General features: G+C 33.3%; 3 protein-coding genes across 6 annotated transcripts in view; 1 reads left to right on the plus strand and 2 right to left on the minus strand.

Moving 5' to 3' along the window:
• Positions 1-667: 667 nt before the first annotated feature.
• LOC133184170 (tektin-3-like) lies at positions 668-11,779 on the minus strand. 4 transcript variants are annotated; one of them, XM_061319077.1, is made up of 7 exons: positions 11,666-11,779; positions 4,213-4,961; positions 4,012-4,082; positions 3,263-3,406; positions 2,275-2,497; positions 1,873-2,027; positions 668-1,613 (listed from the first exon to the last, which is right to left on the minus strand). In XM_061319077.1, the coding sequence occupies exons 2-7, from the start codon at positions 4,927-4,929 to the stop codon at positions 1,400-1,402; spliced, it is 1,524 nt and encodes a 507-aa protein (XP_061175061.1). In that variant the 5' UTR covers positions 4,930-4,961; positions 11,666-11,779; the 3' UTR covers positions 668-1,399. The 4 variants fall into 4 exon arrangements, with proteins under 4 accessions (XP_061175061.1, XP_061175058.1, XP_061175060.1 ...); XM_061319074.1 differs by lacking the exons at positions 3,263-3,406; positions 11,666-11,779 and adding exons at positions 3,069-3,212; positions 7,536-7,642; XM_061319076.1 differs by lacking the exon at positions 11,666-11,779 and adding an exon at positions 7,536-7,642.
• On the plus strand, positions 7,647-20,543 carry LOC133184172 (cytosolic Fe-S cluster assembly factor NUBP1 homolog). The gene is made up of 11 exons (XM_061319080.1): positions 7,647-7,743; positions 9,025-9,126; positions 9,243-9,370; positions 15,746-15,814; positions 16,561-16,593; positions 18,500-18,590; positions 18,813-18,967; positions 19,159-19,269; positions 19,458-19,560; positions 20,104-20,187; positions 20,397-20,543. Exons 1-11 carry the CDS (start codon positions 7,713-7,715, stop codon positions 20,462-20,464), a joined length of 975 nt encoding a protein of 324 aa, XP_061175064.1. The 5' UTR covers positions 7,647-7,712; the 3' UTR covers positions 20,465-20,543.
• LOC133184171 (testis-specific serine/threonine-protein kinase 1-like) overlaps positions 20,535-21,041 on the minus strand; it is a 6,637-nt gene continuing 6,130 nt past the window's right edge. Inside the window, exon 8 of the mRNA XM_061319079.1 lies at positions 20,535-21,041. This exon is cut by the window's right edge and continues 136 nt beyond it. Within this exon, the coding sequence (XP_061175063.1) occupies positions 20,765-21,041 (277 nt within the window). The 3' untranslated portion in view covers positions 20,535-20,764.

Raw genomic sequence — 21,041 nt, forward strand, 5'->3', positions numbered from 1 at the left:
TGTGACCCCCTCCAAAATTTTTGACTCCCAATTTTTTGTATCCCTCCCCCTTTCCTCCGAAAATTGAAAAGATGACGGAATCATCGATAAATTACCCGTAGCTTTTTGTTATTACCTTGCGTGAGACGACACAAAATTTTATCAATCACTGTGTATAACATCTTCGTAACCCAAGAGTTTTTGGTCCGTTTCGCTCCCCACAAACTTTAATTACCAAGAGCGAAGCGGACCAAAAACCCTTGGCTTCGGAAGACGTGTGTACCACTCTTGATCACATTTTGAATCTTCAAGTGGTTTGCAAAATACGCTCGTCAAAATCAATTTAAAGTCATGACCTGCCTGATTCTTTGCTTTTAACATCTAAACGAAATTTAGCAGAGGTCTATTCAATGCTTTATTTGTTCACTTAATCTCGATTAAAGACTCGCTTCAAATTCCTCCCTAAGCATTTTAAATCGTTCACATATCATCTTCTACTATAGTATTTCAAACAGTAAGTCCTGCACACTTCAAAAATAATTGAATTCATTGACATGCCACCCTTTGTCAATATTTGTTGTGCAATCTCAATTTAACATGCTTTTGAATTCTTTGATAATGATCAATGCAATTTAACAAAACATATAAAGATATCTGTTTACTTGTTTCAAGAAATACACATCGAACACACACTGCATTCACTTTATTTCAAAGTGTCCAACCATACAAAATCACATTTGAGCAAAACAATATTAAGAGAAGAATGATGGCAATATAGCAATATAAATAGCATGATAGCACTATGATAACTTAACAATAATACGTGTACACACGGTGCGGTTTCTAAGAGAGCGCATTTGCTCACTTTATTCCTATGGTTGTTGGAATGGAATTAAAGTTTTTGTTTAAAATAATATCACAAAAAACAATGAATTTAGACCTTAAAATAAATGTCTTTTTCAGGTTAAAGGACACCGACTTATATCACAGTAAATGTAAAAGTATATACATATACAATTAATAAAAGTCCAGATGGACGGAATGTTAAATTATAATAGCAATATTTTTTTTTATAAAAATTTCTTTTGCACACAATACAATACTGAGTGGGTGATATAAATAGACACATAATTTTCATGCTCTTCAAAAGCATTCAATGACTTAGAGCAAGTTTTAACATATAACAATGTGTAAACTCTAGAAAAAAAAACTAGTAAACGAAATGCGAAATTGCGAAAATACAGTATCACAGCCTATCTGGGAAAAATTATATTTAATACTGATATGTAATTATTGTATTGTACAATGTTGTAGTAGAATGGCTGTAAATACTCATTTTCAAATAAAATAATTAAGATCATCATTTTCAGTATTTCCTTATTCTTTAACAGTTTGATTCATGGTGAGTCTACATGACATTTTAAACGGAGACAATTCGTGGTGACATTGGGAAGGTCTTGCGCATGCCCAAACACTTTTCCCTGTCGATGAATAAACTGTTGTTCTTAATAGAAAGGTCTTGTTCTAAGCTGGCCTTGGTACGGAGCAATTCCTGAAGGGAGTTCTCAGCCATACGTAGCTTGGCTTGTAAAGACTCGACGGTTTCTGAGATTTCACCAACTTCCTCAACCAATCTGAAAAACGAATTCGAAAGTTTCCATGATTATTCAATATACGCATCTACATTCATGTCCGAAAAAATAAAGGAAAACAAAAGCTCGCCGTCAAAAGAAAGGAGATTTTCCGGAAAAAAACCCATTTGCAATAATGTTTTCACATTATATTAAGCCACTAGATGGTATTCCCTATATACACTATAAACATTAAATTTTTTTTATCTATAGAGCAACCCCACCCCACCCCCCATCTTCCCCGAGAAACCGAACATCATACCTGTGTTGAACTGGATCGCGACACAGTTCGACGTTGGGTCTGCGTATTCTGGTATCCAGACGGGTCTGGGCTACCTGCATTGGTGCCTGTTTATCCTGGATGGCCTTCTTCAACAGTTCAATGTTCTTCTCCATATCGAAGATCTCCTGTAGAACCTGCAGCAAACAACGAAAAAAAAAAAGAACCTGAGTGTTCGAAATACAAGATGATTTCCATCATAATAGACATAATACAAACAGAACATTTCAACCACTTTTGCAAATGCGTTTGTAAAAGTTATTAGATATGAAGACAAATCTTTCTACTGTTGGCGGGGGTTGATGGTACAATCTAACGTTTTATTGTCTAATCATCTTTGTTTCAAAAATATGTGTTTAAACTTCATTAGACAAGGAGAAATACCTTTGATAGATGAGTCTGGAGTCTATTTCTGGCATCTGTGGTTTCCTGCATCCTCTGGTTCAATGCCACATTGACGGCGTTCCATTCCTGCCACATCTCGTTGGCGCACGAGTTGAGTACGCTTTCGATCTCGTTCCTCATTTGTTTAGAGGCAGCCCGTTCGCTCTGGGACCTCTGAATGTTGTCATTGCTAAATTTAGCCCAGGACTCAGGCACGGATACGCTATTATATAAAATGAATCATAAATGACCAATGCAAAATTACAACATTTTGTTTTAAATACGAGTTGTCAAACGCACAGTACAATATGGATAAGCATTAAACATAGATCTAAACTATAGATGTTAGATTCATATACATGGACGTACACACAAATGCTATTTGCAAAGACACTGCTGACTCGAATGGGAAAAGGAATGCAAGGTGCTTGTTTTATGGAAAATTGTGAGGTGAAGACATTGATATGTAAGCTGTACTGTAAATTTTTACATATATTGGCGTAGAAATAGTTTAAGTGCTATGTCAAGTACATTTTCTTGATGTGGTTCTCCAAAATTGTGCAATGGTAAAGAGGTGTTAAAACAAGCAAGACAAGTAGTCATGGATTTAGGGTGTGCTTGTGTTCTTTTATATTTCAAATCAAAAGTTTTTATTTGCACATGGATGTTCCTCTTATATTTGTTTGTTTTACAGAAAAAAAACAGTGGAATTAATTCAGAAAAAAGCATTCAACAGAATTCATCAAACAGAAGAATAGCAGGCGGCAAACGGCAACTCCACACAACCAACTCACGTTCTGTCAATTCTGTGAACGCCATTATGGAACGCAATACCACGTGACTGATTGCGCATTCCAAAGCATTGCTCATCCAAGTTCTGAGCAACGAATTTGTCGGATGAATCTCTTTCTAGATCGTGTTGTGCTGCTCTATTCAAGCTACAGGATAAAGGATCAAGTATTTCAGAACATGAACATTGTTTACTTACGTATTATCAATTCTGTGAACTCCGTTGTGGAAGGCAATTCCTCGAGAACTGTTTCTAAGGCCAAAACATTGTTCATCTAGTTTCTGGGCAATAAACTTGTCCCCGGAATCCTTTTCTAATTCATGCTGAGCTGCTCGACATAAGCTAATAAAAGCAATAACTTAAGTATCTTCAAACATAAGGTGTTACATCGTTTATTGTTCTAACCATTAGAAGAAATACCTGTGCTTCAAAACATTTTTGCTAGATACGTATGTCTGTTATCCGTCTGACTACTTTACATTCCTCTAAGGAAAGGTAATAATTGCTAATACATGTATATATTCCATGGCGGTGAAAGGCATGTGCAGCCAATCAAATTGAGTAACAAAAAAGTTATTCAATGCAACGTTTGGTGAAATAAACCTTAAAACAGACACATATCAAGCCCGTTGCAGTTTTTTTTTCTTTCTTTTTTTCAAAGTGGAGACTCCAAGGACAGCTTTTTCACTCTCATTTCAATTTTGTTTTTAATTTTCAGAATTTTCCCTGCGTACTACTGTTCTATGAATGGCTGAAAAATTTACATGTGATTGTCAACCTGCATATACTTTATTTACTCAGTATTCTAGATAACAGTACACCTAGTACGTAAACCAATCCTGAACTAATATTACCAGTAATTTAGAATGGATGATAATTTCACGATCGCTTGCCGAATTTTTACCAAGGAATGTCAAAACAGAACAAATGTTTTTTTCCATGCTTACCCTAGTTGAACATTGGCCCTCTCTACGGTGTTTCTCATTTTCTCCTGGCATCGTTTAATGATGTCGACTTCCTGAAAGAGTTAGGGCCGATGTTTACTTGTTAGCAAAATGGAATGAAATGGACCAGTCTAGGAAATCTTTTGATAGATACCACTCCTATGTTGAATTTAAGAAACTTTACATTAAACGAAACCCTCTTACCTTAATGAGTTCTCTTTCTGGATTATCGTGCACCAAATCGATGGCCTGTCTCTTCTCTCTGTGATAGAGACACTCCTGGGAGATGTGGAGGGGGTTCTCTGTCTCTGCCAAGGCTTTCTCGAGCACTCTCTTGGCCTCCTGTAGAGCATTAATCTCAGTGATCATATTATCGGTCTCGTGTTGGACCTCTGTCTTCCAGAACTGGATATCTCCCAATCTTTCGCCTAGCCTCTTTCCGACATCGCTCTGTGTTCTCTTTGTCTTGTCGTCTGTTTCTCTGCACAGACGGACAGTATCCAGTCTCAGACGTTCGGCCATGCTCCTCACTTTATCGGACGCCAAGTAGTTCCCCTGATTTGAACTCATCCAGTCATTTGGTGTGTACCTTGTGTACAAGGCATTTCTGGCTGCAGCAAACACTGGGGGAACTTTAACATTGTCCAAATCAGAGAGCTGATTCTTTGCTGAAAAAGGTTCTGGAACACTTCTTGTGAGCGCTGAACTTGGGTTGACCCTGGCGGTCTGGTAATAAGTGCTAGGCCTAAAGGGGAGAGTTGTGAGAGACCTCCTGAGTGGAGAGGGAGCGGGGTATGTATCGTAAGACTTGTAGGAGGACTGCATTGTGCTTATGCTTGGCAGAAAGGTTTGGGGGTTGCTTCCTCCAAGTCTGGGACCTGTCATATAGGTAGCTGTCTGGGTGTGGCCCAAATACTCCATCCTGGGGGCTGCTGTATAAAGAGGGACTTCTTCTGCAAACAGAGGCGGAACAACAAGTTAAAGTGCATCTCAAAATGTGTATGGATTGATAAGAATGACCCATAATGCTAGTGTTGCGTTACATGTATTGCTTTTTTTTTAAATTGAAACATGGTGATTTAAATGACAAGTTTAGTATTCAATGAGTGATTAATGTTTTGTTGCATACAAAAAAGATGAACAGATACATACCTACAAACTAAATGATGTTAATCAAAGTTTAAAAAAAAATAATTCTTGTGTAGAAAACACACCGAGACGGTCTATCCTAGCAAGACTAAAGTTATTAAATCCCTCAACACCGAACCAAGTGGGTCTAATCTTCTATAAGTTTCCTATACAGGTAAAAATTATGACGATTCTGGTCTGTGTTTACAGGCTCGTGGGTGCTTGGAGACGCCAAGCAACCAACAGGGAAAGTGCACCGATCCGATATTGATCCGAGTGTGGTAGGACGGGTCATTGGATCAGTTAACGCTAAAACAAATCGTATAAAAACACACTAATCCATCTTATTATGTCTTGATATGCATTTGAACCACCTTTCAGTCTGCAAATTTTAAGTTAAGCCTGTTGTCAACTTTTCGAAAACGTATAAACAGAAATGCACAGTTACTGAATATCAAAAATGAAAGTTCCCGAAACATAGAGGTAGAAGGTTCGTAATTTAATTTAGAAGTTCCTTCAATCAATTAAGGGGTTATCGAATTTCATAGCTGCAATTTGAACTACAATCAATCAAATAGGTTTCAGGCAATTTGGGTATGCAACATTACTTTTTCCAAAAGTAGATCTAGATCCGAACTTCAGTCGGTTGAGTTTTACGTGAGGTTTCATAAATTAATGCAAATATGAAGACTCAAACAGTCTAATGATTTTGTTTAATCGGGTTCCCCTCTAACACCAACACAAAAGGAGCATACACATATTAGTGATATTACATAATGATGCGTAAAAGTTGAAATATCCTTACTTAAATGCCAACATTGCGTCATTTACAATCAGATTCTAAAGATCTATATTTGACCTGACTATAATAGTAAGAAAACCGCAAAAATGACCGACAAATTCAATTCATTGCTTAAAAAGCGACAAACTATATATGGGTTGTCTATAGTAAATAATTGGGGATAGCAAATTAGATCACCATTCTCAAAATTCTTAGCTGATTTAAATGAGAGGGAAGTCTTTGTTTTTTTTTCTTTCGTAAATGTGAAAACAACATCAAAATCTTCTGTTTTTTGTTTTTGTTGTTTTTTTTTTTCTTTTCAAAAGAATAAACCCTCATTTACTGAATCAAAAAGGTACTTTATGCAGAGGTCTATTAAGTCATTTCTCATTAAAGAGTTTTCTTGTCGGAAGACGCACCCCCCCCCCCCCCCTTCTATTCTCTGTGCTGTTTAATAATGTCCAAGTCTCAGAGTCCAAAAATCTTTTTTTCCTAGTTACTAGAATTCGGTTACAAAATATGGTTTAAAACTGTGGCTACTTGATAATTTTTCATTTTCATACACATTATTTAAATCCTATATTCAGTGGGCGAAGAGGTGGTTAGGTGAGTCGAGTCCAGCTTCCCTAATACACACACTGTATATGTGCTATCATGCGGTAGAATTGTGCCTGATATGTAGTCAGATGCACAAATGAATATCCTTTTTAAGCTAAAGAATACAATTAATTAAAGAAGTCACATGCTATTTTAAAAGACACATTTTATACCTTAAAAAGATTTTTTGGCAAACATATTCAATCATAAGAAATATATATATTTACAAAAATATTATCTTATCAACTGTACATAGTATATGTATATAATGTATATATGTTGGCATTGATGACTACATGCTTCTTTTACAATAAAGGTATAGGAGGAGAGAGGGATAGTCTGATATAAATATTTTCAGTTTGAGAGATCAACGTTGAGTTTTAAAGGAAGTGGCCTTGGGTACATACATATAGTGAGGTTGGCAAAAGGAATTTAAGAAGGGATGGATGATAAAAGAAAACCTTAAATTCACAATAAAAAGCATAGGCGTCGGAAGCAAATTGAAAGTGGGGGGCTAAACCACCCCCCCCCCCAAAAAAAACATTGGAGACGGGAGAGGGGCTAAGCCCCAATTTTCAATGCCTATATTATGTCTAGCTTTGCCTGAAAATGTGGAGATAACGACCAGTAAAAGGGGGGGGGGTAAGCCCCCTACCCTCCCCCCCCCCGGGTTCCAACACCTATGAAAAGTTAGGTGTATTTTCCCAATCCCCTAGCTATCTATATAAGGGAATGATATGCGCCTGTCACTGGAGTTAATCTTTATAATTAAATAATCAGCAGCGCCACCCCACCCCCCTTTCTTGAAAGTGCATAGATTTTTTTCTAATGTATGTGGAATGAAATATCCAACTTCCCCTATTTTAATAGTATTTCATTAGCATTTTCCTAAAATAGCTGCATTCATCAGACACACGATAATGTACAACAGCGCAACAGTAATTGAACTATAATTATACTTTGATAATTTTCAATTTCATTTAATTTAGCTAAAGCATATATGTTGTCGATATTAACTAACCTTTATATCTGTACCATGGCCCAGTTAAAGTACTGTTAGGCACAAAAGACGCTGACAATAAATTATTTTCCATTGTTTTCCACAAAGAAAAAGCAGCTTTTCTTATGTTTTCCCGAAATGCTTTTGGAACGATTGTCTAATAGAGGGCGTTGCAAAGAACGACAACTGTAATTCAAAATGGCGGACATACCAGCAAACGCACCTGAACGTAAGTTATTTAATTCCTCTCGTTTTCTGCAATACCTTGATTAAAAATTGTCACTCTAACTGCATTTTTAAAATTTTAATGATAATTTCACTATTTATTGGTCTATAGACGATTTATATATTTGAATGCTAGGCGAGAATCGTATATTATTTTTTTTATTTCAATCTTTTCAATGTTTACCTTAGATACTGTGTATTAGAGTATTTTTGGGAACAAATGAAACATATAAGAGGCATTTATATAACCAAAAAGCGCTAACTTCAGTCTCGAGTAATGGTTTTATCTGATATCTTGTCAAGGAGCCGTATTTTAAAAATCTACTTTCACTTCAATTTCATTCTACAAAATATGTTCACATTTTAAATAAGATATATAGGCGAAACAATGATTGAATAGTTTTAAAGACAGAGGGTTGTCATACATTATATTTTGCACATTTATGATAGTTCTACTGGTAGATTAACAATATATACATGATATATGAAACTATCCATGCATGCTGTGTGTAGCACATAGACCTTTGTAATTTGTTAAATTTTCCTTAAGGAAAAAGTGCAGACAAAATATTTTGAGTCTAGTTATTGTATAAATATATTCAGGCTAAATACTTGACCAAATTTAAACTTAGATTTTAATCGTAACTTTATTAGCAGCAAACTGATTTGAAAATAACACCTTGATTACTTATGATGTACATAGATTTTATAACAATTCTATTCTTTAGATATACTGTTACAGTAAAACATGCTAAAAGCGAACATGCTTATAATAAATTGATGCTTACAGCGCAGTGATTTTCATTCCCCGTGGCTTTAAAATATATTGTGAACTTAATGGATATAAGAAATTATGTTTATAACAAAGCAAAATCGTTTGTCCATGCTGTCCGTGGCACTTGTTATAAGCATGTTTTGCTGTAGAAAAGATATGGTGCATTCAATTATATCTGTTATATGAAGTGTATTTTTACAAAAATGAGTCTTTATCTGTATGGTTTTGTCACAGGATCTGCTTGGGGGCTTAAATGTGTAAATATTATGTAAACTTGTACATTTTCATTATCTTAGTATTGTATATTATATGTATGAATGGGAAAAAGAAAAAAATCATGTTTTTCCCCCATAAAATAAGGACAAGAGAATAAATACCATTTTCTGTTTTCAAATTTAGTATGTTGGTCTAATTTCACTTATTCAAGGTATCACAAAACCTGTCTCACAATAATTATATAATTTTAATTTGAATTTAAGAAAGAGAGTCCAATAAAAACATGTTTTTCAGATTGCCCTGGGACTGAAAGTGATCAAGCTGGAAAATCTTCATCCTGTCAGGGCTGTCCCAACCAAAATGTGTGTGCAACAAAACCTAAGGGACCAGACCCAGGTAATTATAAAATTGACTGAAAATTGCATCATTGTTCTTCTGAAAAATTGATACACAGGGGTACATAATAAAAGTTAAAAATTTAACAATGATTATCATTTCTTCACATTTTTCAGATTTGGGGGACATTACAGAAAAGATGTCGAAAATAAAACACAAGCTTGTCATATTATCAGGAAAAGGGGGTGTGGGGAAAAGCACATTTACAGCCCATCTTGCACATGGCCTTTCTGCAGATAAACAGGTAAGTGTCAGAAAATAATCTTATACTACCCGTACTTTTAAAAATTAATCTAAGCTTATCATAGCCAGGAATACCTGTCTTTTGTTCAGAGTGTTTATCTCCCATAGGCTTTTGTGAACGTAACTTTTGATTTGATTTTGCTATCGGTTGTCAATCAGTATTATTGGAGCGTCATACCATAGCTTCCCTACCAAGCTTTTCAGCTAAAAAGAAAAATTTTGATATGTGGTAGGATTTAATACACTTGCCTTGTGTAAAAATCTTGCATAAATTCAGCATGATTTAAATTGCACCTTGTCAATTAAGTGTGCAAGTTAATTTATCTAAATGACACATTGAAATTGGTTACTACACAGGGTATTTATCAAATTTAATATATGGGATATTTGAGATTACCTTCCACACAAGGTCATAAGGGATAAGTATACAAATTAGAAATACCAATGTTTGTACATTTAAATATTGATATTTGCAAGTTTTGAGTATCAAATATGGAAATATGCAGTTCATAAGAAATTAAAACTTATTCAGTTCACTTATCCATAGAAATCTGTTCAGTCCTGCCTTAAATACCTCTATGTAATATACTGGGAAAAAATAAAACAAATGCATATATATTTAAGGAAGATTAATTTTGGTGGGGGCAAGATTTGGATTTATCAGATACTGAATGTTCAATACATGTTCACAAAATGGTTCCAAGTAGAATGTATTGATTCAGACAACCATGTTATAAGAAAGAGTTTTTACAGTGATATTTATATTGATGTTGTATCAAGTTAAAGTAAAACTTGCTTATTAGAAAGTTTTGGGGCATGAATTTTAGTTCCCTATAACCGAGATTCTGTATATCCATATAAGAAAGTATAAAGATATGAGGAATTGGGGAAAATATAATTTCCTTATAATTGAGATTTTCTTATATTCAAGTTCCTTATAAGAGAGTTTTACTGTATTTAGTGTTAAGATTTTTAAAAAAAACACACACACACACTTTTGTTTTTTGTTTGTTTTTTTTTAAATAAATTTAAAATTGTAGGTATTACCTAGGGAATTGTAGGTAGTAAGAAAAAAATTTAGTTTATCCTAAAACAGTTCTTCTGAGGATTATCGATTTTTTTAAAAACTTTTGCTTCTGTGTGATTTTTTTTAAAACCATGAATTGCATTTTGGAATGAAATTAAATTTGAATTTTTGTGGTGGTTGGAGGATGAATGGAAAATGGTTTTATTCATTGTTTATAAATGGTTTATTCTTTAAAAACCATTGTTTATAAATTATAAAATTTTGAATTAACAAGCATTTATTAATGGTTTGAAATGTCCCTTTTACAATATAACAGTAGGATAGAATTTCGTGATGGGATTGTTCAAATCCAGCACAGTCATAAAAGGGGGAAAATTAAGATAATAAAACAGAGTAATAAACCCTTTATCTTGATAAAACCCATTCTTCTAAGTGTAATGTAAACAAAGTAATATTTAAATGATTGTGGACACTCCAGACAACTTATCATTTTGGATAGGCTGGTTATTCTGTTCTATCTAAATGATACTCTACAATCTCACTGTGGTGTTAGTGTAATAAGAACATAAGGCTTCTCAATGTTTACCCATAGACCATTTGTACTATCTGGGTATACACTTAGGAGGGAATTTATCTTTCTTACCGAATAATCCAAACAAATAAAGTGACCAATAGGAAAACAATCTGGGAGAGATTTAATTGCATTTAAATGTACCTCAATAATCTGACATTTAATTTCACCTTAGACCATAGAGAATTGAATCAGGTGTGAAGTGGAGTAAAATTATCAGCACCTTCAAAAATGGCCTTCTTCATTACAAGTACACGATATTGATTTAGTGTATAATTTTCCCATTGTGATTGATTTTGATATAAAATATCAATTCCGTGCTCCATTCAGAAGCTGCTAGCATTTTTTGACAAGGTAGCTAAAGAAGCAATATAAAAATAACAAATACACGTAGCATAGCATGAAAAAGGTAATTTTGTTTGATGATAAGAATGAAAGGCAATAGTATTGATTGATGTTACGATGACACTTGTTTGGAATACATATTTGATGAAACAAGGTGTCGGAATGGTAAAGGGATTCACCAAATATTGATTCAAGCCGTTGTGTTAACTAAATTCATATTGATAAAAGAAATTCTTCATCAATGAAAATAAAAAATTAAAAAATCAAAATTAAAAATCTATGTAAAAGTTGGTTAAGTAATAAAACATATGGTGGTGTCATTGCTTCCTTAATCTGTGACAAGTTAGACTTACCTAAGTTTTCAACTAAATGAAGGCAATCACACCTATATCTAATGGTTCACGTAATGTCCGCTGCCCTATACAACACAGTGCCGTCATGACAACTTGTTTCTTACCCATAAGGCCTAGGTTTGTTTAAAATGCAAATACCCTCGGTTCAACTGTCAAGATTCAATATAGATATTTAAAGGGCCTGTTTTCCATTGTGTGTATCCGACTTCAATAGTCCTGCACAAATATTGTTCAAGTGATCCACAACTTACCTGCAAGTTAACCCCAATAATTCGTTTGAATTAAGATGTTTTAAACTTTAAATGGACATTCTTTATAAGTAAATCCTATATAATGATATTCCTAAGCAGTACACATATTAAAAAATTTGTAGAATCTATTGCCCAGACATTAAATTTATGGTATTAACTGAATTTCAATGTTTTCACAATTGGTTAATCTAATCCTATATTTTTGAGCTGCTGGGGGTATCATGCAGACAGTGTTCCTGTCCATGCATCAGTACCTTGTATTTAAAATTTATTTTATTTCTTTGAAAATTGACAGGTTGAAATAATTTGATCCAAAGAGGGGGTTGGAGAATGACAGTTTTAGATGTATTGGTACCATTTTTTTGAATGAATACACACTTTTCTAGAGACCAAGACATTTATTAGGTTACATATGATATTCTATGTTAAGGTCAGGTATTTTAAAAGACAGTAGTTGCCATCTTAAATTATTTTATGACCCAGCAGACTTAAACCCTATATAGATAATATGTTTGAATATTATAGAAAGTAAGCTTAGTTATCTCCAATTAGTGTGAAGATTATACATATAGGTATTTATTAAAAGCTTAATTTTTAATTTCCTTTTCTTGGGGTCACTGTTTAATTTTTTTTTTTTTTTTTGGTACACAATCTCAACCCTGCCAATAACCAGTGAACTACATGGGATTTTTGGCTGTATATTAAATTCAATATTAATTGAACATTTTAGATGAAAGTTAAAGCCAAATTTTAAATAAAAGGTCAAATGAGATGTTGAAATTGTGTCAAAACTTTTCCCTGAAATTACTTTAAACTTATATTTGAGTGTTTTGTTACACTAGATGACATAAACTTAAGGTTTATTGTCATAGTTATGTCAAGGTCAGATCTCAAAATTCAAGGTCATGGGAGCAATTAGTTTAAACTGTTTTACATTCTTGTTTGATATTGACACTATACAGTAAAACTCGTTTAGTATGAACATGGATATAGCAAATTTACAGAAATAGAAAATTTTTTAGTTCACCTGAGCCAAAGATTCAAGTGAGCTTTTCTGATTGACATTTGTCTATTGTCTGCCTTTGTCATCATCAGCTTTGTTGTTGTTGTAAACTTTTCACGTTTTCATCATCTAATTTCAACCAAACTTGGCACAGAGTATCCTTGGATGAAGGAGATTCAAGTGTGTACTGGTACAAATAATGGGCCACACCTTCTTTCAAAGGGAGATACTTAAGATATAGTAAAAATTGGGTGGGGTCGTCATTAAAAACTTCTTCCTCTTAAAGACCCTATTTTTTTACCGTACAGTTACCTGAGGAGGGGGAATGGTCTTGGTATGGTGTTATTTACCTGGAGAGTCCCAATACTAAAGATGTCAGAAATCCCTATACATGCTGCATTACACAGGAAGTCTGGCTTTTGGTAATCAGGGTCAACATTACACGTTTTGTGCATAATTTTGAGTGGAAATATTTAAAATAAATTATGTACTGATGTACTGAAATAAAAAATTTGTAGACTTATCGTTTTTGTCGATATCTTTAGAAAAAAAAATTAAAAGATATCTCTTTTTTTTAAATCATAAAATTAAAAAAAAAAACGGGTAAAAACTACAAAGCAATCATCAATATTTTAATCACCAATACAAGAAATTATTATAAAATATTAAGTGTGAATATTGAAATAAAAAGATTCCAAATATTGTGTGGATATTTACCACGATCGGAACATTATTTACTTTTCTGGCGAACAATGGTGTCCAAATATTCACCATTTCCGAGGGTCCGTGTTCTTATGTCCTAATTACAGATTTGGATATAAAAAGAATCTTTCGTAACTCACGGCGTTAGATACATATTAGTATAAATATCTTTTCTCATTTAATCCATTGCATTTTGTTATGATTTTCAATGGTGGGGGAGAGGGTCGATTGTTTCCAATTACGGCGAATTGAGTTTCTGTGTACCCAAGTGCAAGGTCGACAAGGGTATTACGTACAATTCTTAAAATCAAGGCAAAGGTTGAATAAGGATCTCGGAAGAATTATCGGTCTGTGCTGCTACAGAAACTTCTCTCTCCGGATCTCAGTTATTGAAGGAAGAGAGGGCTTGAATATCCCTAATTTTTCTTCGAAAAGTTCTACAGTTATCTTGGACGTCATATCGCTGACAAGTACAAAACAGCAGTGGAGATTGAAAAAAAAAAATCACGAAGTCATTGTTTAATTATCTACTCTCAATTATTTTTTAAAAATAAAATTATCAACCAATATAACAGCGACATGATTTTTTTTAATCAGAGTATATACAAAGCGACCATTCACGCGGTACATGAAAGCGTTTGACGCATGACCAGGTAATTGTTTTCAAAACATGCAAACTCAGATTATCAGGTAGCCCACGTAGCTGGCCCGTCAATCAAATCAGAAGCTATTGTTTTTTTAATGATTGACAGGCGGTATATTATTGATCTTGAATTAGGTAGATTTTTGGGGCTTCAACATAAAATTGGGTGTTTAAGAACCACTGGGTCAGAAAAGATGAAACTTATGTGAAAGCTTTCTGACAAAATGTAGATTCAATTTTTTTTTCAAATCATGACCCCTGGATATAGGGTGGGGCCACTATGGGTGATCAAATTTTTAGTTAGGAATATATAGGAAAAATCTTTAAAATTCTTCTTCTCAAGAACAGCGAAGTCATGATTAGTTATATTTATTTGGAAGCATCCTCAGGTAGTAAATTTAAGATTGTTCAAATCATAATTCCCAGGGATAGGATGGGGCCATAAAGGGCGATCAAAGTTTTAAATAGGAATAAATTATACACGTATATATATAAGAAAAAGCTTCTTCTACGGAAAGCAAAGGCATGATTAGTCATACATGTATTTATATGGCAGCATTCTCAGGTAGTGTAGATTCAAATGTTCAAATTATAACCCTTTGGGATAAGGTCAAGCCACTAAGAGCTATCAAAGTTTTACAAAGGAATACATAGGAAAAATTTTTAAAAGTCTCCTTCTTAAGGACAGCACAGTCATAATCAGTCACTTTTATATATAAGCATCCTCTGGTAGTGTAAATTAAAGTTTGTTCAAATCATGACACCTGGGGGTAGGGTGGGGCCATATTATGTTATCTTAATTTTACATTGGAAAAAGGGAAGAAATCTGTTGCTAAAGAACAGAAGGGCCATAGTTACTCAGGTGAGCATTGCAGCCCATGGGCCTCTTGTTTTTAAATCTCCAGCAAAATTTTTAGCAAATTGATTTTGTGTCCTGTAAAGTTAAAAAATAAGTGAAATTTGAATCATTTAAGATCTCAAAACTTACAACACTGAACTGACATTATTTTTCATATAAAGTATTTAATTCTGAATTTTAATTCAACATAAACACCTTAGTTTTCCAACATAGTTTTAGCATTCAATACTTTCATAATTACTTCCTTGATATAAAAAAACATATTTGGTAGTCATAGATGAAGGAAATGTGTATATTGCAAATATGCTATATGCTGTAAATCACTTTTTATTTGCGAGAGCTTAATTTTATTCTTGTGTATTATTTTTTTCCCATCAAGGTCATTAATACAGCAATAACCAGAATTCATGAAAATTTTATCTTGCTTATAAATACTAAATAGTTACTTCATGAAAATTTGGTGTTCTACAGTATACACAAATTTGTTATTCGGATATAACAAATTATGGATATAGAGGAACTTATTCACAGGTCCAAAGGACTTTGCTTAAGTATAACCAAGTTTTACTGTACTATGAACATGATGAAAGTAATTCTCAACTTTGCTATTTGTTCTTCACAGATCGGTGTATTAGATGTTGATATTTGTGGCCCTTCTTTACCCAAAATCTTTGGAGTAGAGGGAGAACAGGTAAGGAAATTCCGCAGAAGTGAAATGCTTTGTTATAGAACTAGACATGTCAGAAATATTTCATTTTCATTTGTGAAATACTGTCATTTGTCCACTGAATAAAATTGATATTTTCACAAGTGTCATTTTCACACTGTGAAGATAACAAGAGAAATTTTTCACTATGTGAAAAATAATTATAACTATAACTACATGTACTTCATTTTTAAATGAATTTTTATCATAATGCCAAATTACAATTAATTAAATTTGTCGAATTGTTCAAATTTATAAAGTTCTTTATCTTTTGCATTAGTCTTATGGTCCTGTATTCACAGCACATTGTAATAATGTAACAGACAGAAAATTCAATGTTGAGGATCAATATTCAATTTTCATTAATTGGATATGGAATTTATTTCACCCATAAGACTGGATTTTGCTCTGCACTTGTGAAAATATTTTTTAAAAACCTGTCCCACTTGTGAACTAAATTCCATATCCAACTACTATAAACATTGAATATCCTCTAATTGGCCATATAAAGCCGGATATTGTACAATTAAACATTACTTGCTTTGTGTGGTACAGATTGTATTTGATACTCAAAAGGATCACAAATATAAAGGCACATAAATTACACTCTTAATTCAAACTGTGTTCTGTTCAATTGAACAAATACTAGTACATTTTTTTTTCACATCAAATGTGTTTTGTACAGTAATGCAATTAGTTTCACTTTTATACAATTATGCTGTATTTTATAGGTACATCAGAGTGGATCTGGCTGGTCTCCAGTGGTATGTATACCCATAATTGTTATTCAATAAAAAAAAAAGTAACTTTATTTCAAAAAGATCTCTTTTATTCACTTGTTCTATCATGATCACAGGCAATTTCTACCTAATTTCTACCTAGTCTTCAATTAGCTGGAACATAATCGTGATACAGTGTGATGAATTGATCCAACATCTATGTAGATCATTGGCATGAATTAACCAATACTTCGGTACCCAAGGGCGTCTTTAGTTCAGCCTCATATATATTTCATTGTAAGTTATTGGACGTGATGAGCCGCTGAAACTTTTTATCAGTCAGTCTATCTCTGTATCAAAGACTAATGGATGGCAATATTTAATAGTGTTTACATATTCCCAGAGAAGGGCATATAAGTATTTGTTGAAATATGATGATATTGATGTAGCTGGACAGCCCCCATTGTTGTATTGACAATGAATTTAATGCACAGTGTATTCCGTTCCGATCCCCAACATTAATATGCAGAAAGTTTGTTACATAGCAACACCTGAACATTTTAATGTTTTCTATAATATTGATTTAAGATTAAGATAATAGAAGGTTATTGCAGATATTGCAGAATATTAAAATGTCAATGATGCATTTATACTCTAAAGTGACAATTTCAAGAGAGGCAAAAAAAAAACAACCAACAAATGTAAGCAAAGTGCAAAAACATGCCAACCATAACAACAGTTGCCATTTCAGAGATTGGATCAGATCATAGTGATGGGTTTGAAGGGGGAAAAAATAATAGAGATTAAAGGGCAGGTTGATCGATTTTTTTTTCTTCAGTATTTTAGAAAAGCTGCACATGAATGCTTTCATGAAGTCATTACTCTAATGTGTTAATAAAGTTTGAAAGCATATATGTGAAAATTTACATTGACTAGACTTTAAAGGCATTGTGTAGGCTATAAGAAAGTAAGACTTAAATAGAAAATGAACCTTTTTGTAAGTCACTGAAATGTGAACATTTCTTCGATTTTCACGACAAAATTCTAATGAGCCTGGTGTTAACACACATGAAAGTTCATGAATCATTCATATTTCCTGTAACTGTTTGAACATGAATTAATTATAGACAGGTCTAAATGCTGTTTGCATTCCTGCAAAGTTGATTGTTTTGTGCAATACAGTTTAGTCTCCCTACACTTAGAGATGCCCAAGGAGTAACAAAAATAATAGTTTTATATTGACTATAAAACTTTTCTATAAAAAATTTTCCGTATGAATTTTCATAAGATAATGTCATGTCATAAACTTTTAAGGGTGTGCACAAAATTCTCCACCCATTTATAAATATCTTTTAGCAAAGCTCACTTGATAAAAAAGAAAGAAATTGAATATCTAGTTTATGTACTTTGATCTTAATTTATAGAGGTTAGTTATAAGATGTTCAAAGTATTTCATTTCTCTGAGAGTGGTTGATGACAGAATTGTATACAGCTTTGTTTTTGTTACAGTTTCAAAACAGTAAACTTAACACTATAGTGAAAATGTGATAAATTATGAAAATAAAATTTTAAAAAAATCATATTGAAATCAAATCAGAAGGAAATACTTAAAGTATAAGTTAAAATAATGATGATCGAGCTAAATTAAAGAAGTTTTTTGATAGAACAAGTAGGATGACATCTAGTCTGTTTCAGTGTGTTTAATAAACCTTTGGTGTGTTGACCCTCTATTTCAGTATGTTGGTTACAGTCTATTTCAGTATGTTGATTACAATCTATTTCAGTATGTTATGACAATTATCTATTTCAGTATGTTGATGACAATCTTTTTTAATGTGTTGATTTGCAGTCTTTTTCAGTATGTTATGACAATTATCTATTTCAGTATGTTAATTACAATCTATTTCAGTATGTCTACTGCAGTATGTTGATGACAATGACTCTATTTCAGTATGTTGATGACAACTTGTCTCTGATGTCGGTGGCATTTTTGCTGTCTAAGGCAGATGAAGCAGTTATCTGGAGGGGTCCAAAAAAGAATGGTACCAATTGTTATAATACCTTAACTCAAATGAGATAAATCATTTGGAATATTATTATTTTAGACTTGTATTAATAAATAGTTTGATAAATCCTCTTATGGGATTCGTTGTTAAAAAAAATGCACTGTTTTGAAATCCATAATATTGTTAAGTTATTATTTAATTAAAAAAAGAATTGATGAATGTTGCCATTGATTAATAAGCTCATCATCTCATTTCTAGGTTTGATAAAGCAGTTTCTACGGGATGTAGACTGGGGAGATATAGATTTTCTGTTGATTGACACCCCTCCTGGGACCTCTGATGAACATCTGTCTGTGGCCCAGTACCTCAAAGAGAGTGATGTGGATGGTGCCATAGTTATAACAACACCTCAGGTTTGTCGGCCTAATTCTGAGAGAATAATGTATTTGATTCTTGAGGCATGGGGGGGGGGGGGGGGAGCACTTTATCTACCTTTTTATACAATGTTATTGAACTTCCAAAATATGGTCCAGTAATATGTTTAATGGGGTTATATATAGGAATTTTTTATTATTTCTAATTTTACAATTTCTTTTTTTTCCAGGAAGTTGCTCTTTTAGATGTTCGTAAAGAAATTACTTTCTGTCGGAAGGTAGATCTGCCCATCATTGGAGTGGTGGAGAATATGAGCAGTTTTGTCTGTCCTAAATGTAAAGTGAGTTGACACTAAGTTTTTAGTGGTACCTTATTCAGAAGTATATTACACAATCAATGTCTTTAAGACCCCTTTCAAAATTAGTTGAGATTGTAAAATGTTTTATCTGTAAACAAGAGTTCAGCAGTTACCTTCCCTGATTTGAGATTTAAAATTCAGATGATTAAGAATTTGGTTTCCCTATCCAGGTTTCAACACAGATATTCCCAGCAACCACGGGGGGAGGACAGAAGATGGCTGAGGACATGAATGTACCATTTCTAGGTTCTCTCCCACTAGATCCCAGAATAGGTAAACTTCAATCAAGATGGTTGTATAATTGATAAAAGCAGTATCAGTAAATATGTGACAATAACTGATTTTCTGGAGATTAATGTTGTCCGAGTTGCTGTATTACCAACATCACACCACACTCTTTGCAGAAACATTTTGTGACATTGTTGAGCATAGATATTGATAAAATTATCAAATGGGAGCATAGATATTGATAAAATTATCAAATGGAGCATTGGTAACAAGTATTTGTACAAGGTAGATAAGAAACTATTATTCAGGACAACTTGTATTCATGATATGTCAGTCTGAAATCAATCGGCCACTTTTAATTTTTGTGACTGAGAGAATATTTTACATAAATACACAACTGAAAAAAAGATTCATGACAATATATATTTGCTAGTAAAAGATTATTTACCGGTAGGTCATGAAACTCACAGATATTTTTCTCATGCTAAAACATGTACATGTAGAAGTTGGTTTACAGCATACTTGTATATAATGTTGATGTATATAATAAGAATGAACTGTGACTTTTTAAAGTTTTTTGATATTCAGGTAAATGCTGTGATACAGGGAAGTCCTTCCTTACTGAAGTTCCTGACTCACCAGCAACAAGAGCTTACAAAGAAATCATGTCAAGTAAGTTAGAAATGCACACATTGCCATGCATCTGAAGAGATCTAAATTTTCTTCAGTTACTTAAAAACTGTCAATTGTGGGATTCTTTTTTTGTGGTTGTTGTCCTGCAGTAGTTCCAATACATGTAACTGAACAACTTAAATATGCCAATATGAAGTTGCTTGTCTGGATTAAAGGGAGATAATGATGAATTCCATTGTGCATTTCAGAAATTGTTGAACACTGTGAGAAGCGGAATGAAAGCAAAGAAACAGAAACGGGAGAAATGAACAAGTAACAGATATGATGAACTGTCTTTTGTGCCATGTGTTTTCGAGTGCTTATACACTTTTATAAAAATACAACACTAAAAATCATTTTGCTTTATTTCTTATTTATTTGCAATATAATGCAATGAGACTGATTTTTTTTTAAAGCTTTTGGTATGCAAAGTTCACAAGTTCAACAAGGGAAGGTGTTGGTACACATTACAAGTACACATTTATAATTGATATTTTCTGTTGTTACATTTTTTTGAAAACGGTGGGGTGCAAAATACAAGGAAACATTTAAAATTTTCTATTGTGACATATTTCTGTTACAATTTATTTTTGAAGTTTGGCATCAAGTGAAGGACAGTTTGGCGAAGTCTGGACGTTTTCTCATCGTGTTCTTGTTTAGCTTGTTCCATCTCCAGCTGGCTTTTCTTTTTGGACAAATTCTCTTCATGCATCACTGCCTTTAGATGTGTAGCCAGTTTACCACTGGTACACCTGTGGAGTTCTTTGGTTTCATGCTCTACTTGTTTGTGGTTTTGGTCCATTATTTTGGCCATGGCTTCCTCCTGAGAGATTTTGAGTATGGTATTGAGTGGA

Source organism: Saccostrea echinata, unplaced genomic scaffold (genome assembly GCF_033153115.1).
Source record: "Saccostrea echinata isolate AGI-Se365-2 ecotype Australia unplaced genomic scaffold, CSIRO_AGI_Sech_v1 ptg000010l, whole genome shotgun sequence".
NCBI lineage: Eukaryota > Metazoa > Mollusca > Bivalvia > Ostreida > Ostreidae > Saccostrea > Saccostrea echinata.